A 25,245-nucleotide genomic window follows, 5' to 3' on the forward strand; every position below is an offset into this window, starting at 1 on the left:
CACATATAATAGCTTTAATGTATTTTAAGTGTTTTTAATGTACATTATTTTATTGCTTTAATAAGGCCTTTTACTTTGTTTCACTTCCATTCATATTAAATAGAGGTGATTTTTTATTGCGAAACCTAATCATATTTTTAGATCGTTTGTTTATCTAAAGCTTTTAAATACCGGTATGTGTTCTTCAGTTGTAACTCTAAATCAAAAGAGTCGAAGCAGTAGAAACTTCAGCTGTTATCTTGTGGCGACAACATCAACCATTTTCTTGTCATGGCACACTCGATTGTAGCTACTTTATAACATTCCAATCTACCTATAGAAATGCACCTAACATTTCTTTGGCCTTTCTGTTGCCTGTTGCCGCCGAGTGAAGATCGTTTAGTCCCAGAATATGTTGGCGCAACATCCAGAGGAATGATCGTGAGGTCATTCTTGGGCGAAGATTATTGAATCACGGATCGAATACCTGGATGGGGCAACTGGCCATTACCTTGACATGCGATATTTTGGAGCTGTGGGAAGTCCATTTCCAACCTCTATAATTGGAAGGAGAATGGAGCATTGGGCTGGTTAATTTTAAAACTATAATGCCATACCGAATATTGCTGAAGATAACTATAATATATGCTTACTGAAAAGTGATGGAACGGCTCAAGAAATACAGTAACTTGTTGGTTCTTACGCAATTGAAATATTGCAAAGCACATCAAGGAAACATTGCTACCAAATATAGAACTTCAAATAGGTGGAAATCTAATTCATACCTGCAGCGAAAATGTTGACTTCTCGAAAACAGGGACCATAAGTTCGGTTTTGGGATTCGTACCTAATATCTATGCTGCAGGGAAAATTTACGAATCTGCACGACCAGTAAACATTTTGTTTGTGAATTTTATAAGAATACATTTTAATTTGGCAAGTGAAGCATATTTCAATGGACGACTTAATAACATGCTACATAAGTTTTTACCAATGGTTTCTCAAGGTAATAAATTTAGTTGAAGGGCTGCAAAATATAATTTACGTCCAAGTCGTTGTGAAGAGCGCACACGAAGTTGTCGTCAGAATCGTGGACCAGAGAGGACGATGGGTGAATTATAGAAATAAAGTAATATCATTATATCTCCACTTGAAGCGATGAGCATAAAATACGTGAGACCCGACTATTTTAAAATAAATTGTATTGTTATGCAAAATATAACTGTTACACCAGATTCTGCTTCAGTGCATTAACACATGACAAATTAAAGTTTATTCTCAGTATAGGTAACTGATAAATAAAACGAAAGATAAAATCCTCCAAATGGAAGACCTGGTAAGTTTTTATGCCATCATCACAAAAGTAGAACTTTACGAGTACCAACCTTTGTTGCTTCAAACATACACACTACCATCTGATTGTACATTGCAGTTTAATCGCAAGATATCTTCAAATTTTTTTGGTTGTCATTTTTAAGTATAAGATAAATTTTGAAAAAGGCAGATGGGGGCCACCAGACCACTACATAAATCTCCTGCAATGGTATTCTGCATCTTATTGGTCACATAACATATGTACTCAGTGGTGTCGAGGTAGACCAGACAAGAGATGTGGACATAACATCCACGATGAAAAACTACTCCTCGCTCACACCAATTGAAGTGTCTGCTTCAAAGATGGCTAAATGGAGCCTAGATAATGAATACAGGAATCATATTTATGCCGAAGGAAAGTTCAAAGTATACACCCCTTTATCCATGCTGCTCGAATTCTCATATAATCATTTAATAGAAATAATATCTCAAAATACGAACACATTTAGAGTAAGCACGAATACACAATACCAGTATGGAAGCTATTACCATTGGTAAAAAAGGCGCAAGACCTTACTTATGGCCAAATTGCACATCAATTGTTATAGTCGCTGTTGCAGATAATTTGCAAGATGTTCACTAATACTACAACATATTTAGTGTATGCTGCTTCATGTCCAAGTCAGCACTGCCGAACGTATTAAGATGTTGAAAAATGTAGAAAAGGCAAGAATGTGGATGTCCCATTCCCATTCTGGGGCCTCGAAAAGTATCCTGGCTTGCCTTAAAGCCAACGTAACACCTGGATATTTAATTCAAGATTTTCTACAGAAAAAACAAGAAACATTATCGTTAGGCCTCAGACTGGAAGGCAACTCAAAGTAGCAGTGATGCACTCGGTGTTCAGTACCTGCCAAATATACATTAAGTAAAAAATATATATATTTTAAACAGTGAAAGCTACCCATACCTGGCATGAGTATGACATAAGAATAAAGGAATTGTTCTCGTATATAAAATATGTGCCGAGTTCCAGCAAGTATACTATGGCCATAAAACAGTCTCCAAACCAAGTTCAGAGAGTTTCTGAACAAAGCTTTTGTAATTGTGTTTGATGTTTACAAACAGGAAAATAGAATAAAGCCAAATATAATCAACTGTATAATTGAGATATATTGTAGTGAAAATATTAATGCAAATGCTTATTCCTTCTGGCTGATATATCTTAATCAACTTGCATCGTACAACTGCCGAGGTAAGTATGTGATAATTCTCTCAAAATTACTGGCGTGTGTGCGTATTTAATTTAGTTGTCACCTAGCATTGCTCAAGTCATGATGTATTGTAACCTGAAGGGTTTCCAGAGTCAAAATAGATTCGGGCTCAAGCAGATCCTACAAAGACGACGGCAGGAATTCAACACGCACCTACCAACATCCGTATACTTGCAAACGACTCGATGTAAAAATAAATATAGTTTAAAAAACTAAAGAAACATGCTTTTAAAGATTATCAAACTAAAAAGTAAAAAATAATTTTAAAATTTAATTTATGACAATAGTATATAAGCAATACTAGTATAAATGAGAAAAAAGCTTGAGGCGCTTTGTGCCATATTTTTTGTATATTAAGCGCCCCATGCTTTTTTCTCATTTATACTAGTATTGCTTATATACTATTGTCATAAATTAAATTTTAAAATTATTTTTTACTTTTTAGTTTGATAATCTTTAAAAGCATGTTTCTTTAGTTTTTTAAACTATATTTATTTTTAACTTTTTAGTTTGATATTCTTTAAAAGCATGTTTTTTTTAGTTTTTTAAACTATATTTATGTTTAACTTTTTAGTTTGATATTCTTTAAAAGCATGTTTTTTTTTTTAGTTTTTTAAACTATATTTATGTATAATTATCATAGGGAAATGAGTTACCGACACTACCTATTACCATCTGAGATAACTATTTGGAGTTGCAACGTCACAAAGAAATGGTAAAGTCTCTCCGAATCATTTACAGTTAGATGTATGGATATAATCTTAGAATTTACCGGGAAAAAAATACATGTTTTTTTTCCGGCGTGGCTGGGAGTAGAACCCACGATCGCTGAATCCGAAAGCTGACGTCACAGAAGTCGCGCGCCTTAGACCGCTCGGCTAACGAACGTAATGAAATTGGTGGGACATTTTACAGTGATGAGCCACTCACTCTTAGTCGAAAGAGTTACAGACGGACAGACAAATAAACATACAGGTGAAGCTAATATAAAGCATGTAAAAAAAAAAATAAAAAAAAAATAGTTAAGCAAGCTGAAAGGCTAGCACAGAGGAAGGAACAATTGAAACTGGTAAAAGTATGTGCTTTGCAAGAAAAGAAAACTTAGTCGAAAGAGTTACAGACGGACAGACAAACATACAGGTGAAGCTAATATAAAGCATGTAAAAAAAAGCACGAGGACCAACGACTGGGTATCAAAATATCATTATGGCCTGAAATGGGACAACGTACAAATTATGTACCACCAAGTGTAAAGTATAATTAATTGTTCACTACTGCAGAATCCACTCTGCATTATTTACATGTTAGAAGTCGACAAGAAGAAATGACTGATCGTGTTTTGTGACAGAGCAGCGGAAATAGTAGACAAGTATGCCGATGAAGAGTTGTTTTTTTCCTGCGCGAACCTATTTCATTGAATGAGGAGCAACATCATTTATGCAAAAAGATTGAACACGAATGGATGTGTGCCTGGTGCAACTCGTAACTATTGGGGAAATGGTTCTCTGAGTGCGAGTAAACTTGTCTGGACCACACGGTCCGTTTGTATGTTTATTTCTTCTCAATAGTTCTTACCTTCAGTTGTCCTTCGGACTCCAAGAATATATTTTCGTTTCATCCATCTAAATCTTATGTGAGTGCTGTCTATCACACATGACAAAAGACCGTCCGCATCGAAGAAGTAGTCGCTTCGTCTGCATGTGCACCAAACTTTTCCGGAAAAGACTTGGAACCTGTTTCGATCTGCGATGTATCTTCACAGGCTTATAAACGTCTAAGGACACGACAAATACGTCTCGTCACCGTTGCTATGACAGTCTTCCTGCACCCGAAAACAATGCATCTATGCAGCATAGATTCTGTCTCAACGAACACCGAGTTAAAGCCTTACTGCAGCTGTATTCATTGATGTCGTCGTCCATGTCTTATCAAGGTATTCATCACAGAGAGTAATTCGGAAGATTATCTGTTAAATATCTATGTTCCTGTGCCTGAAATCAGCGAACTAATGGGAATGGTGCCAACAAGGCAATCTGTACAGCATTAAAGACTGACTAAGAAAATGCTTAATGCCTTAACCTAATTTGACTGCTATGATGTTACACTGGTGGGAGTAATATGTGTATTTGTATAAGTGGTGGAGTTAGTTACCGGGAAGATATTGAGGGTAAGGATATGTAAACATTTTTTTCAAGAATATTCACCAGGGATCGAAACGAAGACTCCGAAGTCCATGATGTATTTTTTAAAATCTTAATATATTTTGTATTTAATATATGTTTAGAATATGTTAGATTATCATAAAATTTTAATAAATATTTTTGTTTGGTTTTTAGGTGCAAAAGTTACCGGGATATCACTTTTCAGATGAGTTATATTTAAATGTCGATGACAAAAGTCAAGGTCATCCAAGATGCTGGACACTACACTTCAACACTATTCCATTACCTACTGGGTTGTTGAAACAAGTGATATTATTTGAAATATATATATATATATATATATAATTATATATATAACCTGTAACCAAGAGTGCACGGTAACTTGTGTTGATGGCAGGTACCAGTGGCTCCGGAAAGACGTACGCGTCCATGCTGTTACTACGCCAACTGTTCGATGTGGCGGGCGGAGGTGCGGAGACCGATGCCTTCAAGCATCTTGCCGCAGCCTTCACCGTTCTCCGCTCCCTGGGCAGCGCGAAAACTACCTCCAATTCAGAATCTAGTCGAATAGTACGTATTATTTCTCTCTTGTATTAGCCTTCGTGCTCAAACAGTACATGACTGACATAATTTCCATAGCAACCATACCAAATTTAAGAAAGGTTTGTTTATAATCTGGGAGAGCTTATTATTTCACCACAGACAATAGTTTCAGCTACGCTGAAGTTAAGCGAGTTTAAAAAAGAATTATATTTAAATAAAAGCACTCTAGCTAGATACCTAGAGTTAAACTTTTCTCGCCCAATTAGGTCGTTTAACTACTTATTCGAAAATAGGCCGACAGAAAATGACCGCATTGTATCAGTTGATATTCCTCGACAAAAACAATACATGAAAATAACATCTATTGTTAAAGCTTGAGATAAATCGAATAATATGATTGTAACGACAACCATTTCACTATGTTTTTTCAATGATTAAAAAATGTGCAAATAAAAGGACACTTTGGGTGCATTAGATTTCTTTTGCGACAAATCATAAGTAACCATTTAACACTTGTTTATGTGGCTATCTTTATTATATATTTATTTTTTAAAACAAATCAGAACCATTAAAGACCAACTATTTTTACTTTTTACATGTACTTAATTTTTTTTTTACTTACGCAGCGCGATAAAAAATGCAATATCTAAGAATGAGAATACCTTTTCAATCATATAATTAGTGGGCTATTACAAATATACCTTTCTAAATATTCTAGAAAAATTAATTCAAATCGCTTGAACCTTTTTATGATGGGTTTATTTCCTAAAACTGTAATTTTTTTAGTCTGCAAAAAAGAACTACTACATATTAAATTGAAACTATGATTTTTTTTAAATTTAACCGAAAAAAGTAAGATTAAAGGCCAGTTAAATAATAAAATTAAGTTAGATTATATGCTGAATCAATTGAATCTTAATATTACACACACATTCAAAAACATAGCAAAGATATTTTGACCAGTTTGTTAATCAAATGCTAAAATATGTCCACATTAATAACCTATTTGGGCATTAAATTTGTTTGTTTGAACAAGTTAGAAGAGTTAATAACAAATTATAATAACATTGATTCAACTATTGAAACATAATATAGAGATTTTTTTTTCTTCTGGGAAATAAAATTATCAATTCTGTGTTTATGGATACACACACACACACACACATATATATATATATATATATATATATATATATACATATACATATATATACATACATATACACACACATCACCAACAAATGGTTTCCCGAACGCATTTCTAAAATTTATAATTTCACTTGTTAGAAAAAGCCAACAAATGAAACAAATATTTATTATATAAAAATATAAATCTTTGCATAATCTATTAAATTATTAAAAAATGAAAACTATATTTCGTGTATAAATTATAATAGTTAACAGTAATATTTATATTTTCCCTAAAAAACGCACAAAAAAATAATTACCTTCGATTTGCGAGAATGTCTGGTGAAATAAAAAATAAATTTGAGCAGTAATATTTATTGGACGGTCCGGCGCCAGGGTTCAGGGTTGTGGAGCTGGAGCCGGGTCAATGACCAATTGCTCTGACGTCACGGTAGTCATAATGGACTCAAAATTACTCAAAATTTCTCAAAAATGACTACCAAAATTTAATCAAAATTTCTAAAAACTTCTCTTTTTCGCGGCAAAATGATCGTTTTCTTCCTCAAAAATTCAAAAATTCAGATTTCGAAAAACCTCAAAATTTTAAAAGAGGCTTAAGCATCCATGTTTTAAGACACCGATAAGCCTCTGACGTACTCTAGGGTTAATACGTCACCGTTGCAATTTCCATTACGGCCACCATCTTAAAAATCTTTATTTATTATCCGATTTCAATTTAAAAAAATTAAATTGTTCAAAAAAATTAATTATTTAAATATTAATAAAATATTACTTAAGAATCAACGTTGCACAAATCGTTACGGTCGCCATCTTGGATTCTATAAATGTTGCAAGTTTCGTTACGCCCGCCATCTTGGTTGAGTACGATGTCATCGTTACAGTTTTCGTTACGCCCACCATATAGGATTCTAGATCGTTGCACTTTACGTTACGGCCACCATCTTCGAAAACCGCAATACTTATGCTAGAAATTTGGAAATTTTTTTAAAAAAATTATAAAATTTTTATTAATTAAAATATTACAAAATACTATTGAAAGATGCACTTAGGTCTTGAAGTCCTCGGTTCGAACCCGGTAAGAGTGAAAAAAAAAAAAGACAATATATCCTCCCTCCACGGAAGCCACCTGCAGGCAAACATCCCACCACCAATACCAAGGTATATATAATCCGCTGGTATGCGTCACGTCCGCCATGTTGTTTTAGTCTGCTAGAGACCACCAATTTATTTTCAGCTCCTAAAGTGCATTGACGTCATGTAGTTTAATTTTTACCCGCTAGAGTGCAGCAATCATTTATTATTACTGTGGCACCCGCCATCTTGAAATTTGCGCACCATCTTGGATACTCCAATTATTTAGCTAGAAATTTGGGAAAAATTCCCAAATTCATAAAAAAAAATTCGCAATCAATATACAGATTGATTCCTGTCCTTGGTTGTATCCCTGGCCAAGGCAAACAAATTTAATTTAAGCAAAAGTAGTATATATTGGCCGGTCCGGGGACAGGCGCCAGGCGGTGGTGCGTGGTGCCGAGCCACATCTCTGACGTCACGTCCATAAATGGCTTCACGGCGGCCATCTTGGATGGTTGTGACCTTGACCTTTGACCTTGACCTTGAATTTGATCCTCAAAAATCGCCAAAATCCGCCAAAATTGGGCAAAATTTGCCCAAAATTCCTCAAAATCGCCAAAATTTCCATTTCTGTGGAAAAAAGTTCCGCCAAAAAATCTCAAAAAATTCCACAAATTAAAAATTTCTCTTTTCGAGGGAAAAATTCCCCGTTTCGAGGGAAAAATTACCGGTTTTTAGTCCTTAAAAATCCCAGCGGCTGAAAATTCCTAAAACTGGCTTAAGCATCCTTAACTCAAGCCTCAGTAAAGCCATTTCTAGGAATAAGGATACCATGACCACCATCTTGGAATATGTCGTCACCGTTTCAATTTTCGTTACGGTCGCCATCTTTAACTTTTTTATTTATTATCCGATTTCAATAAAAAAAATTAAAATTTATGAAAAAAATTCAAATAATAAAAATTTAATAAAAATATTTAAAAAGCATACTTTTTCGACACGGAGCTCGGAGTCCTCGGTTCGAACCCGACGAGTGCAAAAAAATAAAAATGACGACCGATCCTTCCCTCGTGGTGGGTGCTGGCAGACTGACTCCCACCACTTTTTATCATCATCTAGTATGACGTGTCCGCCATCTTGTCTTCGATGCTGGAAGCCATCATCATTGTATCGTCGGATAGCTGCGCCGATGACATGTTAGTTTAATTCGTATCCGCTAGAGTGCAGTAATCATTTATTACTGTGACACCCGCCATCTTGTCATTTGGCCGCCATCTTGGAAATCCGTAATTATTTAGCTAGAAATTCGGGAAACGTTCCAAAATTCATTAAATAAATCACTCATTAATTTACATATTGATTCTATCGATTCCCGTCCTCGGTTCGATACCCTATCGTTGCAATAATGTTTAATCTTATGTAAAAAAAATAATTTAAATAAACCTTGTTCAACATTCGTAAAGAGACTCTAAATCCTCTACGACCACCATCCTATCAGACATCAAGACCACCATATTGGGAATGTGTAATTTTAATGCTAGATCCGGGAAAAAGTTCAGAAATCATTAAATAAATTTCCGATCAATATACTGAATAATTAGATCGACTAAGGTCCTTGGTACGATCTAGGATGATGCAAAAAAAATTAAATATAACATCAATTTAACATAATAGTAACAGGTTCGAGGAATTAAACACCGCAAGTTCTTTTACAAACATAATATTTATTACATAATTTCTATTCTACTACAGGATCACTTACGAAAGCCAGCAATCTTATAATCATTTAGTTCCGCAGCGGTGTGAAATGACTAATTCTTAGCTCCAATCGGTTTATACTAGACAGAGTCCAGCTAGAACCTTTACAGACATAGTCCACCTCTTCTTGACAGAGTTTCTGGATACCGTTTTTAACAGTTTGCTTCACATCGTTAGAACTGTAAATTACTGCAGCCGATGTCTCGAATGCACACTTCTTCACTTTGTCATCGAACGGATATGGCTTTCCATATATACAGTCCAACCACAAGTTATATTTCAAAGGTCCGTTTGTTGCTACATCATGAGTAAGCTGATTGATTATCTTCTGTCTGATATCGTCAAGAAAATTACAAATGTCCTTCGACTCACCAAACGTATTTAGATAATAGTAGTCTTTCAACGTTCCACGAAATGCAGACTGCGCCAAGTAGAAGCCATTATCGTTCACTTGTAATGCTCCGAACACAGTGTTAGGTTTAGTTCCATGTTCAGACGTCATAACAATCGGTTGCTGGGCATCTGTTTTTTTTTGGTTGTACGCTTTCGTGTCTCCAATCTAAAGCGAGGAGTCGAAATGTCGGCAGGTAGTTCAGCAGTAGGAGCACAGACTCCACCTATACATTTTTTCGCATGATGTCGCAAACTGTCAATTCGAGTAAACCATTTAAGGCACTCATCACATCGAAACTTCATGCGAGAAGGATTCTTCGTGCATTTGCTCCGCTCATGTCTTCGTGCATCATGGGAAAATGCGAACGACGTATCACAGTAGCTGCAAGGATACCGTGGTGATGAAGACGATCCTTTCAGACCCGATCCAGATACAGGCGTTGCAACAGTAGTACCATTTCCAGGCATTCTCTTATGCACATCGATGCATCGTTGTTGCGACGAAACCTTTACTTTCTGCCGCACAGCAGGACCTTTGCATGCCTTCATGTGCGTTTTCATATTATCTTTTCTGGCAAACTGCTTATGACATTTCTCACAAACAAACATTTTACGATATAGGTTCTTGACACATTCGCTCGTCTCGTGTCGCCGAGCATTGCTGTTGTTTGAGAAAATCTTGTCGCAGTAACAGCACCGATGTTCGCTAGTTGTCAAATCAGCATCCATTGAAGTCTCCATCGAGGTCGTATCGTCGATCGTCGTGGTTTCCTGCACATCCAGCTCAGTAGTCATTAAGCTATCTTCTGCTGGTGGTATCACATCTGTTGAAATCTCCTCCAATGTTGACGTCGTCGTCGTTGCCAACGAGATCTGCTCCACCATTGTCGTCGCTGACGTCAAGGTTCCCGTAGACGATGGTACAACGTCCATCGAGTTCGGCGTTAAAGTCGGTAAAGATGCCATCGAGTTCTCAAGAACAGGTAATTACGCGACTTATGCACCAGATGAAATAATCTAGGTGATCCTTACACCGTCGACGACAGTAACAAACTGAGCGACCTGCTGTCTAGGACTCGCTTATATACATGCACCGGATGGAATAATACGCTAGTCAAATCAAGAATCATTTACAATAATACTAGAGTCAAAACAACATTAAAAAAAGAAGGACCATCAACGAAAAGGCAGCACATTTGGAAGCACCGACAACGAAAAGGCAGCACATTTGGAAGCACCGACAAAGAAAAGGCAGCACCGCCAACGAAAAGGAAGCACATTTGGAAGCACCGACAAAGAAAAGGCAGCACCGCCAACGAAAAGGAAGCACATTTGGAAGCACCGACAACGAAAAGGCAGCACCGCCAAAGAAAAGACAGCACATTTGGAAGCACCGGCAACGAAAAGGAAGCACCGTCAACGAAAAGGCCGCACCATCAACGAAAAGGCCGCACCGCCAACGAAAAGGAAGCACATTTGGAAGCACCGACAACGAAAAGGCAGTACCATCGACGAAAAGGAAGCACATTAATTTGTCATTGACTCCAATATACATTGGCTCCAATATTCATTGGCTGAAATATTCATTTGCTCCAATATTAATTGGCTCCAATATTCATTAGCTCCAATATTCATTGACTCCAATATCCATGAGCTCCAATATCAATTGGCTCGAATTGCTCCAAAAGGTTCCATCAGCCTTTTGGCTCCAACAGTCTTTTGGCTCCGATAGTCATTGGCTCCAATAGTCATTGGCTACAATATTCATTGGCTCCAATAATCATTGACTGCAATATTCATTGGTTCCAATATTCATTGGCTCCAATATTCATTGGCTCCAATATTCAATGGCTTCCAATATTTATTGACTCCAATATTCATTGGCTCCATCAGTCATTGACAACTACAGTCTTTTGGTCCCAAAAGTCTTTTGGCTCCAAATATATTAGGCTAGAATTCTTCGAGTCTAAGAGACTATGAGACCACAGGGCTACGAGTCTAAAATGATCTAGCTGGTTACGAGTTATACATGGCTTGCGAGGCTACAGAGCTACGAAGTTTCTAGTACACATGTTTACATGACTGCGAGGATACAGGACTACAAGTCTGCAAGAGTACTTGACTACGAAGGTATTCGTCTACATGACTCCAGTTACCGCATCTGTCTTCGACGGAATTTTCTCTTTTGCTCCAACTGCTCCATCAGCATTATGTTATAAGATTACAAGGCCTCTTGCTTACGTAGCTTCAAGTCTACGAGCCTCCAATGCATCATGACTACGAGACTACGAGTCTATGCGATTGCGAGTCTTCTAGGTTACGTGATTGCGAGGCTATAGGACTACGAAGCTTCCAGAACGCATGGTTACGAGACTGCGAGGCTACAATTCTACAAGGTCCCAAGACATCATGGCTACGCGACTACGAGTCATGAGGTTACAAGACTACGTGACTACAAATCTTCAAGTTTACGAGACTGCGAGGCTACAGAGCTTCGAAGCCTCTAGTACACAGGTTAACGTGACTGCGAGGATACAGGACTACCAGTCTGCATGAGTACTTGACTACGAAGCTACTCGTCTACAAGGCTACAATTACAGCATCTGTTTTCGTCAGAATTTTCTCTTTTGCTCCAACTGCACCACCAGCATTATGTTATAAGATTACAAGGCCGCTTGCTTACGTAGCTTCAAGTCTACGAGGATACTTGGATACGTAGCTTCAATTCTACGAGGTCCTAAGACTTCATGACTACGCGACTTCGAGCCATGAGGTTACGAGATTATGTGACTACGAATCTTCATGTTTACGAGACTGCGAGGCTACAGAGCTACGAAGCCTTTAGAAAACGAGTTTACGTGACTGCGTCGATACAGGAATACAAGTCTGCATGAGTTCTTGACTACGAAGCTACTCGTATACAATGCTCCAATTGACACATCTGTCTTCGATGGAATTTTCTCTTTTGCTACATCTACACCATCAGCATTATGTTATAAGATTACAAAGCTACTTGCTTACGTAGCTTCAAGTCTACGAGGCTCCAATACATCATGACTACGAGACTACGAGCCATGAGGTTACGAGACTATGCGATTGCAAGTCTTCAAGGTTACATCATCGCGAGGCTATAGGACTACGAAGCTTCCAGAACGCATGGTTACGAGAATGCATGACTAATTGGCCGCATGGCTACGAAACTTTATGTCTCTAACTGACTACAATAGCACTATTCAGTGGTGAGAGTTAATTTATTTCATGCAAAGGTACTTGCTGCAAGCAGTTCCGCTTTTCAACATCAGATGACGTCACGTTTTGCTTGCAGGTAAAATAATACTTATTTATATTATGCGGGATGCGGGTTGTTCACTATCGATCGCATAAGAAGAATGGCATCGAAAGTCTTCAAGGAGAAGGAAGTTCGTCCTTCCTGCTAGTGCTTCTCAGATTTCTCACGGTCCGCCATCTTGGATTGTGACGTCACGGCTGCCATCTTGGATAGGTGTGACTTTGACCTTTGACCGAAACCGCAGGAATGATCGCAAGCACACGGATTAACCATCAAAATATTGATAAGAATAATCAGGAGCACACGGAGAAAACCATCATAATATTGGCAAGAATAATCAGGAGCACACGGAGAAAAACGACACATGTTTTCTTTGATATCATAAAATTACAGGAAAAAAAATATTTAAAAATAAAAATAAATTAATAAAAAAAATTAAAATAAATACAAAAAATACATAAACATTTTCTGGCTTGTACTAGAACTCTATCTTTGCTCAACAATGAGAAGTTCACAAGCAAGCAGAATCTGTTTATGTATTTTTTGTATTTATTTTAATTTTTTTTATTAATTTTTTTTATTTTTTTATTTTTTTTCCTGTAATTTTATGATATCAAAGAAAACATGTGTCGTTTTTCTCCGTGTGCTCCTGATTATTCTTGCCAATATTATGATGGTTTTCTCCGTGTGCTCCTGATTATTCTTATCAATATTTTGATGGTTAATCCGTGTTCTTGCGATCATTCCTGCGGTTTCGGTCAAAGGTCAAAGTCACACCTATCCAAGATGGCAGCCGTGACGTCGCAATCCAAGATGGCGGACCGTGAGAAATCTGAGAAGCACTAGCAGGAAGGACGAACTTCCTTCTCCTTGAAGACTTTCGATGCCATTCTTCTTATGCGATCGATAGTGAACAACCCGCATCCCGCATAATATAAATAAGTATTATTTTACCTGCAAGCAAAACGTGACGTCATCTGATGTTGAAAAGCGGAACTGCTTGCAGCAAGTACCTTTGCATGAAATAAATTAACTCTCACCACTGAATAGTGCTATTGTAGTCAGTTAGAGACGTAAAGTTTCGTAGCCATGCGGCCAATTAGTCATGCATTCTCGTAACCATGCGTTCTGGAAGCTTCGTAGTCCTATAGCCTCGCGATGACGTAACCTTGAAGACTTGCAATCGCATAGTCTCGTAACCTCATGGCTCGTAGTCTCGTAGTCATGATGTATTGGAGCCTCGTAGACTTGAAGCTAGGTAAGCAAGTAGCTTTGTAATCTTATAACATAATGCTGATGGTGTAGATGTAGCAAAAGAGAAAATTCCATCGAAGACAGATGTGTCAATTGGAGCCTTGTAGACGAGTAGCTTCGTAGTCAAGAACTCATGCAGACTTGTATTCCTGTATCGACGCAGTCACGTAAACTCGTTTTCTAGAGGCTTCGTAGCTCTGTAGCCTCGCAGTCTCGTAAACATGAAGATTCGTAGTCACGTAATCTCGTAACCTCATGGCTCGAAGTCGCGTAGTCATGAAGTCTTAGGACCTCGTAGAATTGAAGCTACGTATCCAAGTATCCTCGTAGACTTGAAGCTACGTAAGCAAGCGGCCTTGTAATCTTATAACATAATGCTGGTGGTGCAGTTGGAGCAAAAGAGAAAATTATTACGAAAACAGATGCTGTAATTGTAGCCTTGTAGACGAGTAGCTTCGTAGTCAAGTACTCATGCAGACTGGTAGTCCTGTATCCTCGCAGTCACGTAAACCTGTGTACTAGAGGCTTCGTAGCTCTGTAGCCTCGCAGTCTCGTAAACTTGAAGATTTGTAGTCACGTAGTCTCGTAACCTCATGACTCGTAGTCGCGTAGCCAGGATGTCTTGGAACCTCGTAGAATTGTAGCCTCGCAGTCTCGTAACCATGCGTTCTGGAAGCTTCGTAGTCCTATAGCCTCGCGATCACGTAACCTAGAAAACTCGCAATCGCATAAACTCGTAACCTCATGGCTCGTAGTCTCGTAGTCATGATGCATTGGAGGCTCGTAGACTTGAAGCTACGTAAGCAAGAGGCCTTGTAATCTTATAACATAATGCTGATGGAGCAGTTGGAGCAAAAGAGAAAATTCCGTCGAAGACAGATGCGGTAACTGGAGTCATGTAGACGAGTACCTTCGTAGTCAAGTACTCTTGCAGACTTGTAGTCCTGTATCCTCGCAGTCATGTAAACCTGTGTACTAGAAACTAGGTAGCTCTGTAGCCTCGCAAGCCATGTATAACTCGTAACCAGCTAGATCATTTTAGACTCGTAGCCATGTGGTGTCATAGTCTCTTAGACTCGAAGAATTCTAGCCTAATATATTTGGAGCCAAAAGACTTTTGGGACCAAAAGACTGTAGTTGTCAATGACTGATGGAGCCAATGAATATTGGAGTCAATGAATATTGAAGTCATTGAATATTGGAGCCAATGAATATTGGAGCCAATGAATATTGGAACCAATGAATATTGCAGTCAATGATTATTGGAGCCAATGAATATTGTAGCCAATGACTATTGGAGCCAATGACTATCAGAGCCAAAAGACTGTTGGAGCCAAAAGGCTGATGGAACCTTTTGGAGCAATTCGAGCCAATTGATATTGGAGCTCATGGATATTGGAGTCAATGAATATTGGAGCTAATGAATATTGGAGCCAATTAATATTGGAGCAAATGAATATTGCAGCCAATGAATATTGGAGCCAATGTATATTGGAGTCAATGACAAATTAATGTGCTTCCTTTTCGTCGATGGTGCTGCCTTTTCGTTGTCGGTGCTTCCAAATGTGCTTCCTTTTCGTTGGCGGTGCGGCCTTTTCGTTGATGGTGCGGCCTTTTCGTTGACGGTGCTTCCTTTTCGTTGCCGGTGCTTCCAAATGTGCTGCCTTTTCGTTGATGGTCCTTCTTTTTTTAATGTTGTTTTGACTCTAGTATTATTGTAAATGATTCTTGATTTGACTAGCGTATTATTCCATCCGGTGCATGTATATAAGCGAGTCCTAGACAGCAGGTCGCTCAGTTTGTTACTGTCGTCGACGGTGTAAGGATCACCTAGATTATTTCATCTGGTGCATAAGTCGCGTAATTACCTGTTCTTGAGAACTCGATGGCATCTTTACCGACTTTAACGCCGAACTCGATGGACGTTGTACCATCGTCTACGGGAACCTTGACGTCAGCGACGACAATGGTGGAGCAGATCTCGTTGGCAACGACGACGACGTCAACATTGGAGGAGATTTCAACAGATGTGATACCACCAGCAGAAGATAGCTTAATGACTACTGAGCTGGATGTGCAGGAAACCACGACGATCGACGATACGACCTCGATGGAGACTTCAATGGATGCTGATTTGACAACTAGCGAACATCGGTGCTGTTACTGCGACAAGATTTTCTCAAACAACAGCAATGCTCGGCGACACGAGACGAGCGAATGTGTCAAGAACCTATATCGTAAAATGTTTGTTTGTGAGAAATGTCATAAGCAGTTTGCCAGAAAAGATAATATGAAAACGCACATGAAGGCATGCAAAGGTCCTGCTGTGCGGCAGAAAGTAAAGGTTTCGTCGCAACAACGATGCATCGATGTGCATAAGAGAATGCCTGGAAATGGTACTACTGTTGCAACGCCTGTATCTGGATCGGGTCTGAAAGGATCGTCTTCATCACCACGGTATCCTTGCAGCTACTGTGATACGTCGTTCGCATTTTCCCATGATGCACGAAGACATGAGCGGAGCAAATGCACGAAGAATCCTTCTCGCATGAAGTTTCGATGTGATGAGTGCCTTAAATGGTTTACTCGAATTGACAGTTTGCGACATCATGCGAAAAAATGTATAGGTGGAGTCTGTGCTCCTACTGCTGAACTACCTGCCGACATTTCGACTCCTCGCTTTAGATTGGAGACACGAAAGCGTACAACCAAAAAAAAACAGATGCCCAGCAACCGATTGTTATGACGTCTGAACATGGAACTAAACCTAACACTGTGTTCGGAGCATTACAAGTGAACGATAATGGCTTCTACTTGGCGCAGTCTGCATTTCGTGGAACGTTGAAAGACTACTATTATCTAAATACGTTTGGTGAGTCGAAGGACATTTGTAATTTTCTTGACGATATCAGACAGAAGATAATCAATCAGCTTACTCATGATGTAGCAACAAACGGACCTTTGAAATATAACTTGTGGTTGGACTGTATATATGGAAAGCCATATCCGTTCGATGACAAAGTGAAGAAGTGTGCATTCGAGACATCGGCTGCAGTAATTTACAGTTCTAACGATGTGAAGCAAACTGTTAAAAACGGTATCCAGAAACTCTGTCAAGAAGAGGTGGACTATGTCTGTAAAGGTTCTAGCTGGACTCTGTCTAGTATAAACCGATTGGAGCTAAGAATTAGTCATTTCACACCGCTGCGGAACTAAATGATTATAAGATTGCTGGCTTTCGTAAGTGATCCTGTAGTAGAATAGAAATTATGTAATAAATATTATGTTTGTAAAAGAACTTGCGGTGTTTAATTCCTCGAACCTGTTACTATTATGTTAAATTGATGTTATATTTAATTTTTTTTGCATCATCCTAGATCGTACCAAGGACCTTAGTCAATCTAATTAATCAGTATATTGATCGGAAATTTATTTAATGATTTCTGAACTTTTTTCCGGATCTCTAGCATTAAAATTACACATTCCCAATATGGTGGTCTTGATGTCTGATAGGATGGTGGTCGTAGAGGATTTAGAGTCTCTTTACGAATGTTGAACAAGGTTTATTTAAATTATTTTTTTTACATAAGATTAAACATTATTGCAACGATAGGGTATCGAACCGAGGACGGGAATCGATAGAATCAATATGTAAATTAATGAGTGATTTATTTAATGAATTTTGGAACGTTTCCCGAATTTCTAGCTAAATAATTACGGATTTTCAAGATGGCGGCCAAATGACAAGATGGCGGGTGTCAGAGTAATAAATGATTACTGCACTCTAGCGGATACGAATTAAACTAACAGGTCATCGGCGCAGCTAGCCGACGATACAATGATGATGGCTTCCAGCATCGAAGACAAGATGGCGGACACGTCATACTAGATGATGATAAAAAGTGGTGGGAGTCAGTCTGCCAGCACCCACCACGAGGGAAGGATCGGTCGTCATTTTTATTTTTTTGCACTCGTCGGGTTCGAACCGAGGACTCCGAGCTCCGAGTCGAAAAAGTATGCTTTTTAAATATTTTTATTAAATTTTTATTATTTGAATTTTTTTAATAAATTTTAATTTTTTTATTAAAATCGGATAGTAAATAAAAAAGTTAAAGATGGCGACCGTAACGAAAATTGCAACGGTGACGACATAATCCAAGATGGTGGTCATGGTATCCTTATTCCTAGAAATGGCTTAACTGAGGCTTGAGTTAAGGATGCTTAAGTCAGTGTTAGGAATTTTCAGCCGCTGGGATTTTTAAGGACTAAAAACGGGAATTTTTCCCTCGAAACAGGGAATTTTTCCCTCGAAAAGAGAAATTTTTAATTTGTGGAATTTTTTGAGATTTTTTGGCGGAACTTTTTTCCACAGAAATGGAAATTTTGGCGATTTTTGAGGAATTTTGGGCAAATTTTGCCCAATTTTGGCGGATTTTGGCCATTTTTGAGGATCAAATTCAAGGCCAAGGTCAAAGGTCAAGGTCACAACCATCCAAGATGGCCGCCGTGACGCCAGAGATGGACGTGACGTCAGAGATGTGGCTCGGCACCACGCACCACCGCCAGGCGCCTGTCCCCCGACCGGCCAATATATACTACTTGCAAAAAATAACAGTTTCAATAAATCATGTTTAAAGTCTTGAAAAAAGCTTATTTTCCTAGCCAACCAGAATCCTATAAGTCGTTATGCACCCCATCTTGGAAATGTGTATTATTTGACCAATAAATTCAAGAAAATTTTCAAAATTCTTTAAATAAATTCGCAATCAATATACTGATTGATTAGACCAGTTCCTGTCCTGGTTCGATATCTAGATGTTACAAAAATAACTTATTTAAAAATACCACAAAAGTGACCGGTTCTATAAATAAAAACTGCAAGTTATTTTACAAACATAAAATTTATTACATAAATTCTACACAACTATAAGTACAAAAAACACAGGAAAAATGTGCCTTTTTAAATTTTCCATGGTGTATAAACTGGATACAACACACGTTGCACTGATATTTAATGCTTTCAGAGTTATTATTACAATTTATTGTGTATTACATAATCATGTAATTTCAAGTTTTTGATTATGTCACAGTACGTAAAGTTGGGTGATGGAACACCGTTGAATGCTGCTTCCTTTATCAATGTCACTGGAACTGTTGACAACCATTGTAACACCGCTGAAATGTTTACTTCTGAAGACTTCGAGGTCTGCTCTGTGGAAGATGTTGCACGCGTCAAAATCTCCTGCTGTGCTGAGAGAGTAGGTGTAGCTGTTGATGACGTCATCGGGATCTGCACTGTTGTTGGTGGACCTTCCATTCAGGTCGATGTTATAGTTGTAATGATGTCATCCAGTTCTCAAGAATAGGTAAATACTGGTCTATTATGTTATGCAAGTCTAACTATCTGACCCGCACGACACCACGGCCAGAGGTGAACTGAGTGACCTGTCTGCTGAACCTCACTTATATATTCTCATTGACTGGTTCAATACATGTGTCAAAACAACAATCATGTTCAATATGCTTGCACTTAACTATCTCGGAACATTATTTATAATGCCGATGGAAGCTATTGATACTTCAAATTAGTTTATTGCACTGGTTGCACTGAAATAGTATTCTTTGGGAATTACTCGAACAACCACTTATTTTATGTTTGCGCGCACTTGAAGTGGTAGTGAATGATGTACCACAGTAATTGCACTGACGCGATGAACTCTCGTCATTCATTGAAGTCTGCAATAATGATGTCAATACTTCAATCGATGAAACAGCACAAGTCGGTAATGGTATCACAGATTACACCGAAATGTATGCAGTTGGTGGTACCGATGACGTCATGATCTCCGCAGCTGTCGACAACACACGAATTGAGCTCTCCGCTGTCGCTGTAGTCACGGTTGTCATCATCGGTATCATCAGGGTCCGCGATGTTGATGATCGATCGTTCATCATGTATGCATTGGAACAGTAATTAAATATAACGAAACTTTCTAAAGAGAGACGATCTGTACTGCACCACAACCAGAGGTGGACTGAGGGTCCTGTCGTCTGAACCTCACTTATATACTCGAGGCCTACTGATGCACTACATGAGTCAAAATATTGACAGTATTTAAAATTAATATTTTATAGACAAGGGAGCACATTTGGAAGCACAATCATCAAAAAGGAAGCACATTTCGGAAGCACAATCATCAAAAAGGACGCACATTTGGAAGCATAATCATCGAAAAGGAAGCACAATCAACGAAAAATAGCACATTTGGAAGTACAATCATCAAAAAGGAATTACATTAGGAAACGCAATCTCAAAAAGGATGTACTATTGGAAGCACAGTCATAGGAAATAAAGCACAATCAGAAGCTCAATCAAGTTGAAAGGAAGCACATTTTACGAATGAAAGCACATTTGGAAGCATAGTCACAAAAAGGAAGCTCATATGGAAGTACAATTATCGAAAAGGAAGACATTCCGAAGCACAATCATAGAAAAAAAAGTACAACGAAAGCACAATCATCGCAAACGAAGCACAATCGGAAGCACAACCATCAAATGGAAGCACATTTGGAAGCACAATAATAATAAGGAAGCACTTTTGGAAGATCAATCAGTGAAAGAAGCACAATCGGAAGCACATTCAACAAAAAGGAAGCACATCTAAAGAAAAGGATACATATTTTAACGAACATTCAATTCAGAAGGCTGCGTTCGTAAATTTTACAGAATACAATGCCTCCAACGGTCATGTGCTCCAATTGTCTATGACTACAACAATCAATAACGTCAAAAGTGTTTGACTGTAAAAAGTCTTAGGCCTAGTGCTATTTGACTACAAGACTAGGAGGCTACGAAGATACGAGACTACAAGACTACATGTCTAAATGAGTACTTGACTGGAAGCTACAAGTCTACATGGCTCCAATTGCTGCATCTGTCTTCGGCGGAATGGACTTTTCTGACTGCAACTACTCCAGCTGCATTAGGTTTTTGTATTACAAGGCAACTTGGTTATGTAGCTACAAGTCTACTTAGCTCCAAGGCATTAGACTGCGCGACTACGAGCCATGTGGTTACGAGTCTACAATGTTACGAGACTGCGAGCCTACAGGACTACGAAGCTTCCAGAACACAAGGTTACGTAATCGCGAGACTATAGGACTACGAAGCATCCAGAACACAAGGTTACGTGATCGCCTGGCTACAGGACTACGAAGCATACATGACACAAGGCTACATGGCTACGAGACTAATTGTATCTAACTATCTTGAATTTCATTCATCAGCGAGAGTTAAGTTATCTCATGCAAAAGAACTTGTTGCAATTATTGCTTATTCCTGCCAACAGATGGTGCCACATGCGTTCAGGTAAATATTTTTTTTTTATGTATGAGGTGGGATGCTCCACGAACGATCGAAAAAGAAGGAAGGCTTCGCTAGACACCAAGGACAAGGAAGTTCGTCGTGATAGTGTTTCTCATACATTTGATCACATATGATTGGACTGAGTAATGTTATTTTTTTAAAATCCATCCGATAAAAATATTGTAAGTGCTGATTTAGTAGCAGGAACTTACAATTTTATTACAACTCTGGATAAAATAACATGACTCATTAAGTAAAATATCCTTCATGCAGAGATCGATTTCTCACAAATAATCCTGAGCACTCAGGAAAATACTATCAGATGTCTAGCTAGGTATAATCAGGACCACTAGGTGAAAAGTGTGTGTGTATATGTGTGTGTGCGCGTATATATATATATATATATATATATATATATATATATATATATATATATTCAGGAAAAATCAGGAGAACACGGAGAAAATATCACAAAATTCCTTAATATCAGAAAAATCACAGAAAAAAAAAAAAATAAAAACCATTACCTAATTGGATAAAAAATTATCAAAATTCTGGCTTATACTAAAATTCTATCGTTGCTCAACAAAAGAGAAGTTAACAAGTTGACAGAACCAGTTTTTGTATTTTTTTAATAATTTTTTTAGCTTGATTATTGTTTTATTTTTATCATTTTTATATTTTTTTTCTGTGATTTGTCTGATATTATGGAAAACTTACGATATTTTTCTGCGTGTTCTCCTGATTTTTCCTGACTATATATAAATATATATATAAATATATATACATACTTTTCACCTAGTGATCCTGATTATACCTAGCTAGACATCTGATGGTATATTCCCGAGTGCTCAGGATTATTTGTGAGAAATCGATCTCTGAATGAAGGATATTTTACTTAATGAGTCATGTTATTTTATCCAGAGTTGTAATAAAATTGTAAGTTTCTGCTACTAAATCAGCACTTACAATATTTTTATCAGTTGGATTAAAAAAAAGAACATTACTCAGTCCAATCATATGTGATAAAATGGATGAGAAACACTATCACGACGAACTTCCTTGTCCTTGGTGTCCAGCGAAGCCTTCCTTCTTTTGCGATCGTAAGTGAGCGTCCTGGATCCCACATAAAAAACTAAATAAAATTTGACTCAAAACAACACGTGAGGACATCTCATGACAATAATCGAGACTACTTGCAACAAAATCTTTTGCATGAGATAAATTAACTCTCGCTGCTGAATGGAGCTAATGGAGCCACGTTTCTTCGCAGCCTTGTGTTGTGTCTTACAATAATTTTATCATTGAAATTAAAATTGAAACATCCATTTCTCAATTAAATAATATGCTATGAAACATCTAAGAAGCACTAACATGAAAATCGAACATCCTTCTCCTTCTTTTCTAGCGAAGCTTTCCTTATTTTCCGATCGTTCGTGGAGCATCCCACCTCAGACATAAAAAAAATATTTACCTCAACACATGTGGCACCATCTGTTGGCAGGAATAAGCAATAATTGCAACAAGTTCTTTTGCATGAGATAACTTAACTCTCGCTGATGAATGAAATTCAAGATAGATACAATTAGTCTCGTAGCCATGTAGCCTTGTGTCATGTATGCTTCGTAGTCCTGTAGCCAGGCGATCACGTAACCTTGCGTTCTGGATGCTTCGTAGTCCTATAGCCTCGCGATTACGTAACATTGTGTTCTGGAAGCTTCGTAGTCCTGTAGGCCTGCAGTCTCGTAACATTGTAGACTCGTAATCGCGTAGTCTCGAAACCACATGGCTCGTAGTCGCGTAGTGATGATGCCTTGGAGGCTCGTAGACTTGTTGCTACGTAACCAAATAGCCTTGTAATCTTATAACACAATGTTGCTGGAACAGTTGGATTCAAAGAGAAAATTATGCCGAAGACATCTGCAGCAATTGGAACCTTGTAAACTTGTAGCTTTGAAGTCAAGTACTCATTTATACATAAAGTCCTGTAGTCTCGTATCTTCGTAGCCTCCTAGTCTTGTAGTCAAATAGCGCTAGGCCTAAGACTATTTAGAGTCAAACACTTTTTACGTCATTGATTGTTGTAGTCAAAGACAGATGGAGCAAATGACCGTTGGAAGCATTGTATCGTAAAGTTAAATCAACGAACGCAACCTACTGATTTGAATGTTCTTTAAAATGTGTTTCCTTTTCGTTAGATGTGCTTCATTTTTTTGGAATAGGCTTCAAGTTGTGCTTCCTTTCGTTGAATGTTCTTCCAAATGTGCTTCTTTTTCGTGATTGTGCTTCCAAATGTGCTTCCTTTTCGATGACTGTGCTTCCGATTGTACTTCGTTTGTGATGATTGTGCTTTCGATTGTGCTTCCTTTTCTATGATTGTGCATCTAAATGTGCTTCCTTTTCGATTATTTTGCTTCCAAATGTGCTTTCTTTTTGTGATTGTGCTTCCAAATGTGCTTCTTTTTCGATGATTGTGGTTACAAATGTGCTTCTTTTTCGATGATTGTGCTTCCAAATGTGATTTCTTTCATTGATTGTGCTTTCGATTGTGCTTCCTTTTCGATAATTGTTCTTCCGAATGTGTTTCCTCTGAAATGATTAAACTTCCAAATGAGCTTTCTTTCTTTGATTGTGCTTTCGATTGTGCTTCCTTTTCGATGATTGTGCTTCCAAATGTGCTTCCAAATGTGCCTCCTTTACAGTGATTGAGATTCAGAATGTACTTCCTTTTTGTTTATTGTGCTTCCGATTGTGCTTCCTTTTCTATAATTGTGATTCCGGTTATGCTTCCTTTTCTATGATTGTACTTCCGATTGTGCTTCTTTTTCGATGATTGTGCTTCCAAATGTGCTTCCAAATTTGCTTCCTTTTCAGTGATTGAACTTCTAAATGTGCTTCCTTTTTGTTGACTGTTCTTCCGATTGTGCTTCCTTTTAGATAATATGTGCTTCCGGTTATGGTTCCTATTCTATCATTGTTCTTCCGATTGTGCTTCCTTTTTGTGATTGTGCTTCAAAATGTGCTTCTTTTTCGATGATTGTGCTTCCAAATGTGATTTCTTTCATTGATTGTGCTTTCGATTGTGCTTCCTTTTCGATAATTGTGCTTCCGAATATGTTTCCTTTACGATGATTAAACTTCCAAATAAGCTTCCTTTCGTTGATTGTGCTTTTGATTGTGCTTCCAAATGTGCTTCCAAATGTGCCCCCTTTTCAGTGATTGAGCTTCAAAATGTACTTCCTTTTTGTTTATTGTGCTTCCGATTGTGCTTCCTTTTCGATGATTATGCTTCCAAATGTGCGTCCTTTTTGATGATTGTGCTTCCGAAATGTGCTTCCTTTTTGATGATTGTGCTTCCAAATGTGCTCCCTTGTCTATAAAATATTAATTTTAAATACTGTCAATATTTTGACTCATGTAGTGTATCAGTAGGCCTCGAGTATATAAGTGAGGTTCAGACGACAGGACCCTCAGTCCACCTCTGGTTGTGGTGCAGTACAGATCGTCTCTCTTTAGAAAGTTTCGTTATATTTAATTACTGTTCCAATGCATACATGATGAACGATCGATCATCAACATCGCGGACCCTGATGATACCGATGATGACAACCGTGACTACAGCGACAGCGGAGAGCTCAATTCGTGTGTTGTCGACAGCTGCGGAGATCATGACGTCATCGGTACCACCAA

General features: G+C 38.0%; 1 protein-coding gene across 3 annotated transcripts in view; it reads left to right on the forward strand.

Annotated features, from left to right (window-relative positions):
- The window catches only part of LOC134527313 (unconventional myosin-IXAa), a 651,966-nt gene that overhangs the window by 201,314 nt on the left and 425,407 nt on the right, over nucleotides 1–25,245 (forward strand). For all 3 annotated transcript variants that reach the window (XM_063359870.1, XM_063359869.1, XM_063359871.1), the window contains exon 5: nucleotides 5,127–5,299. In XM_063359870.1, coding sequence (XP_063215940.1) covers nucleotides 5,127–5,299 — 173 coding nt within the window. The remainder of the gene's footprint in view (nucleotides 1–5,126; nucleotides 5,300–25,245) is intronic.

Source organism: Bacillus rossius, chromosome 1, assembly GCF_032445375.1.
Source record: "Bacillus rossius redtenbacheri isolate Brsri chromosome 1, Brsri_v3, whole genome shotgun sequence".
In the NCBI taxonomy this organism is placed as follows: Eukaryota; Metazoa; Arthropoda; class Insecta; order Phasmatodea; family Bacillidae; genus Bacillus; species Bacillus rossius.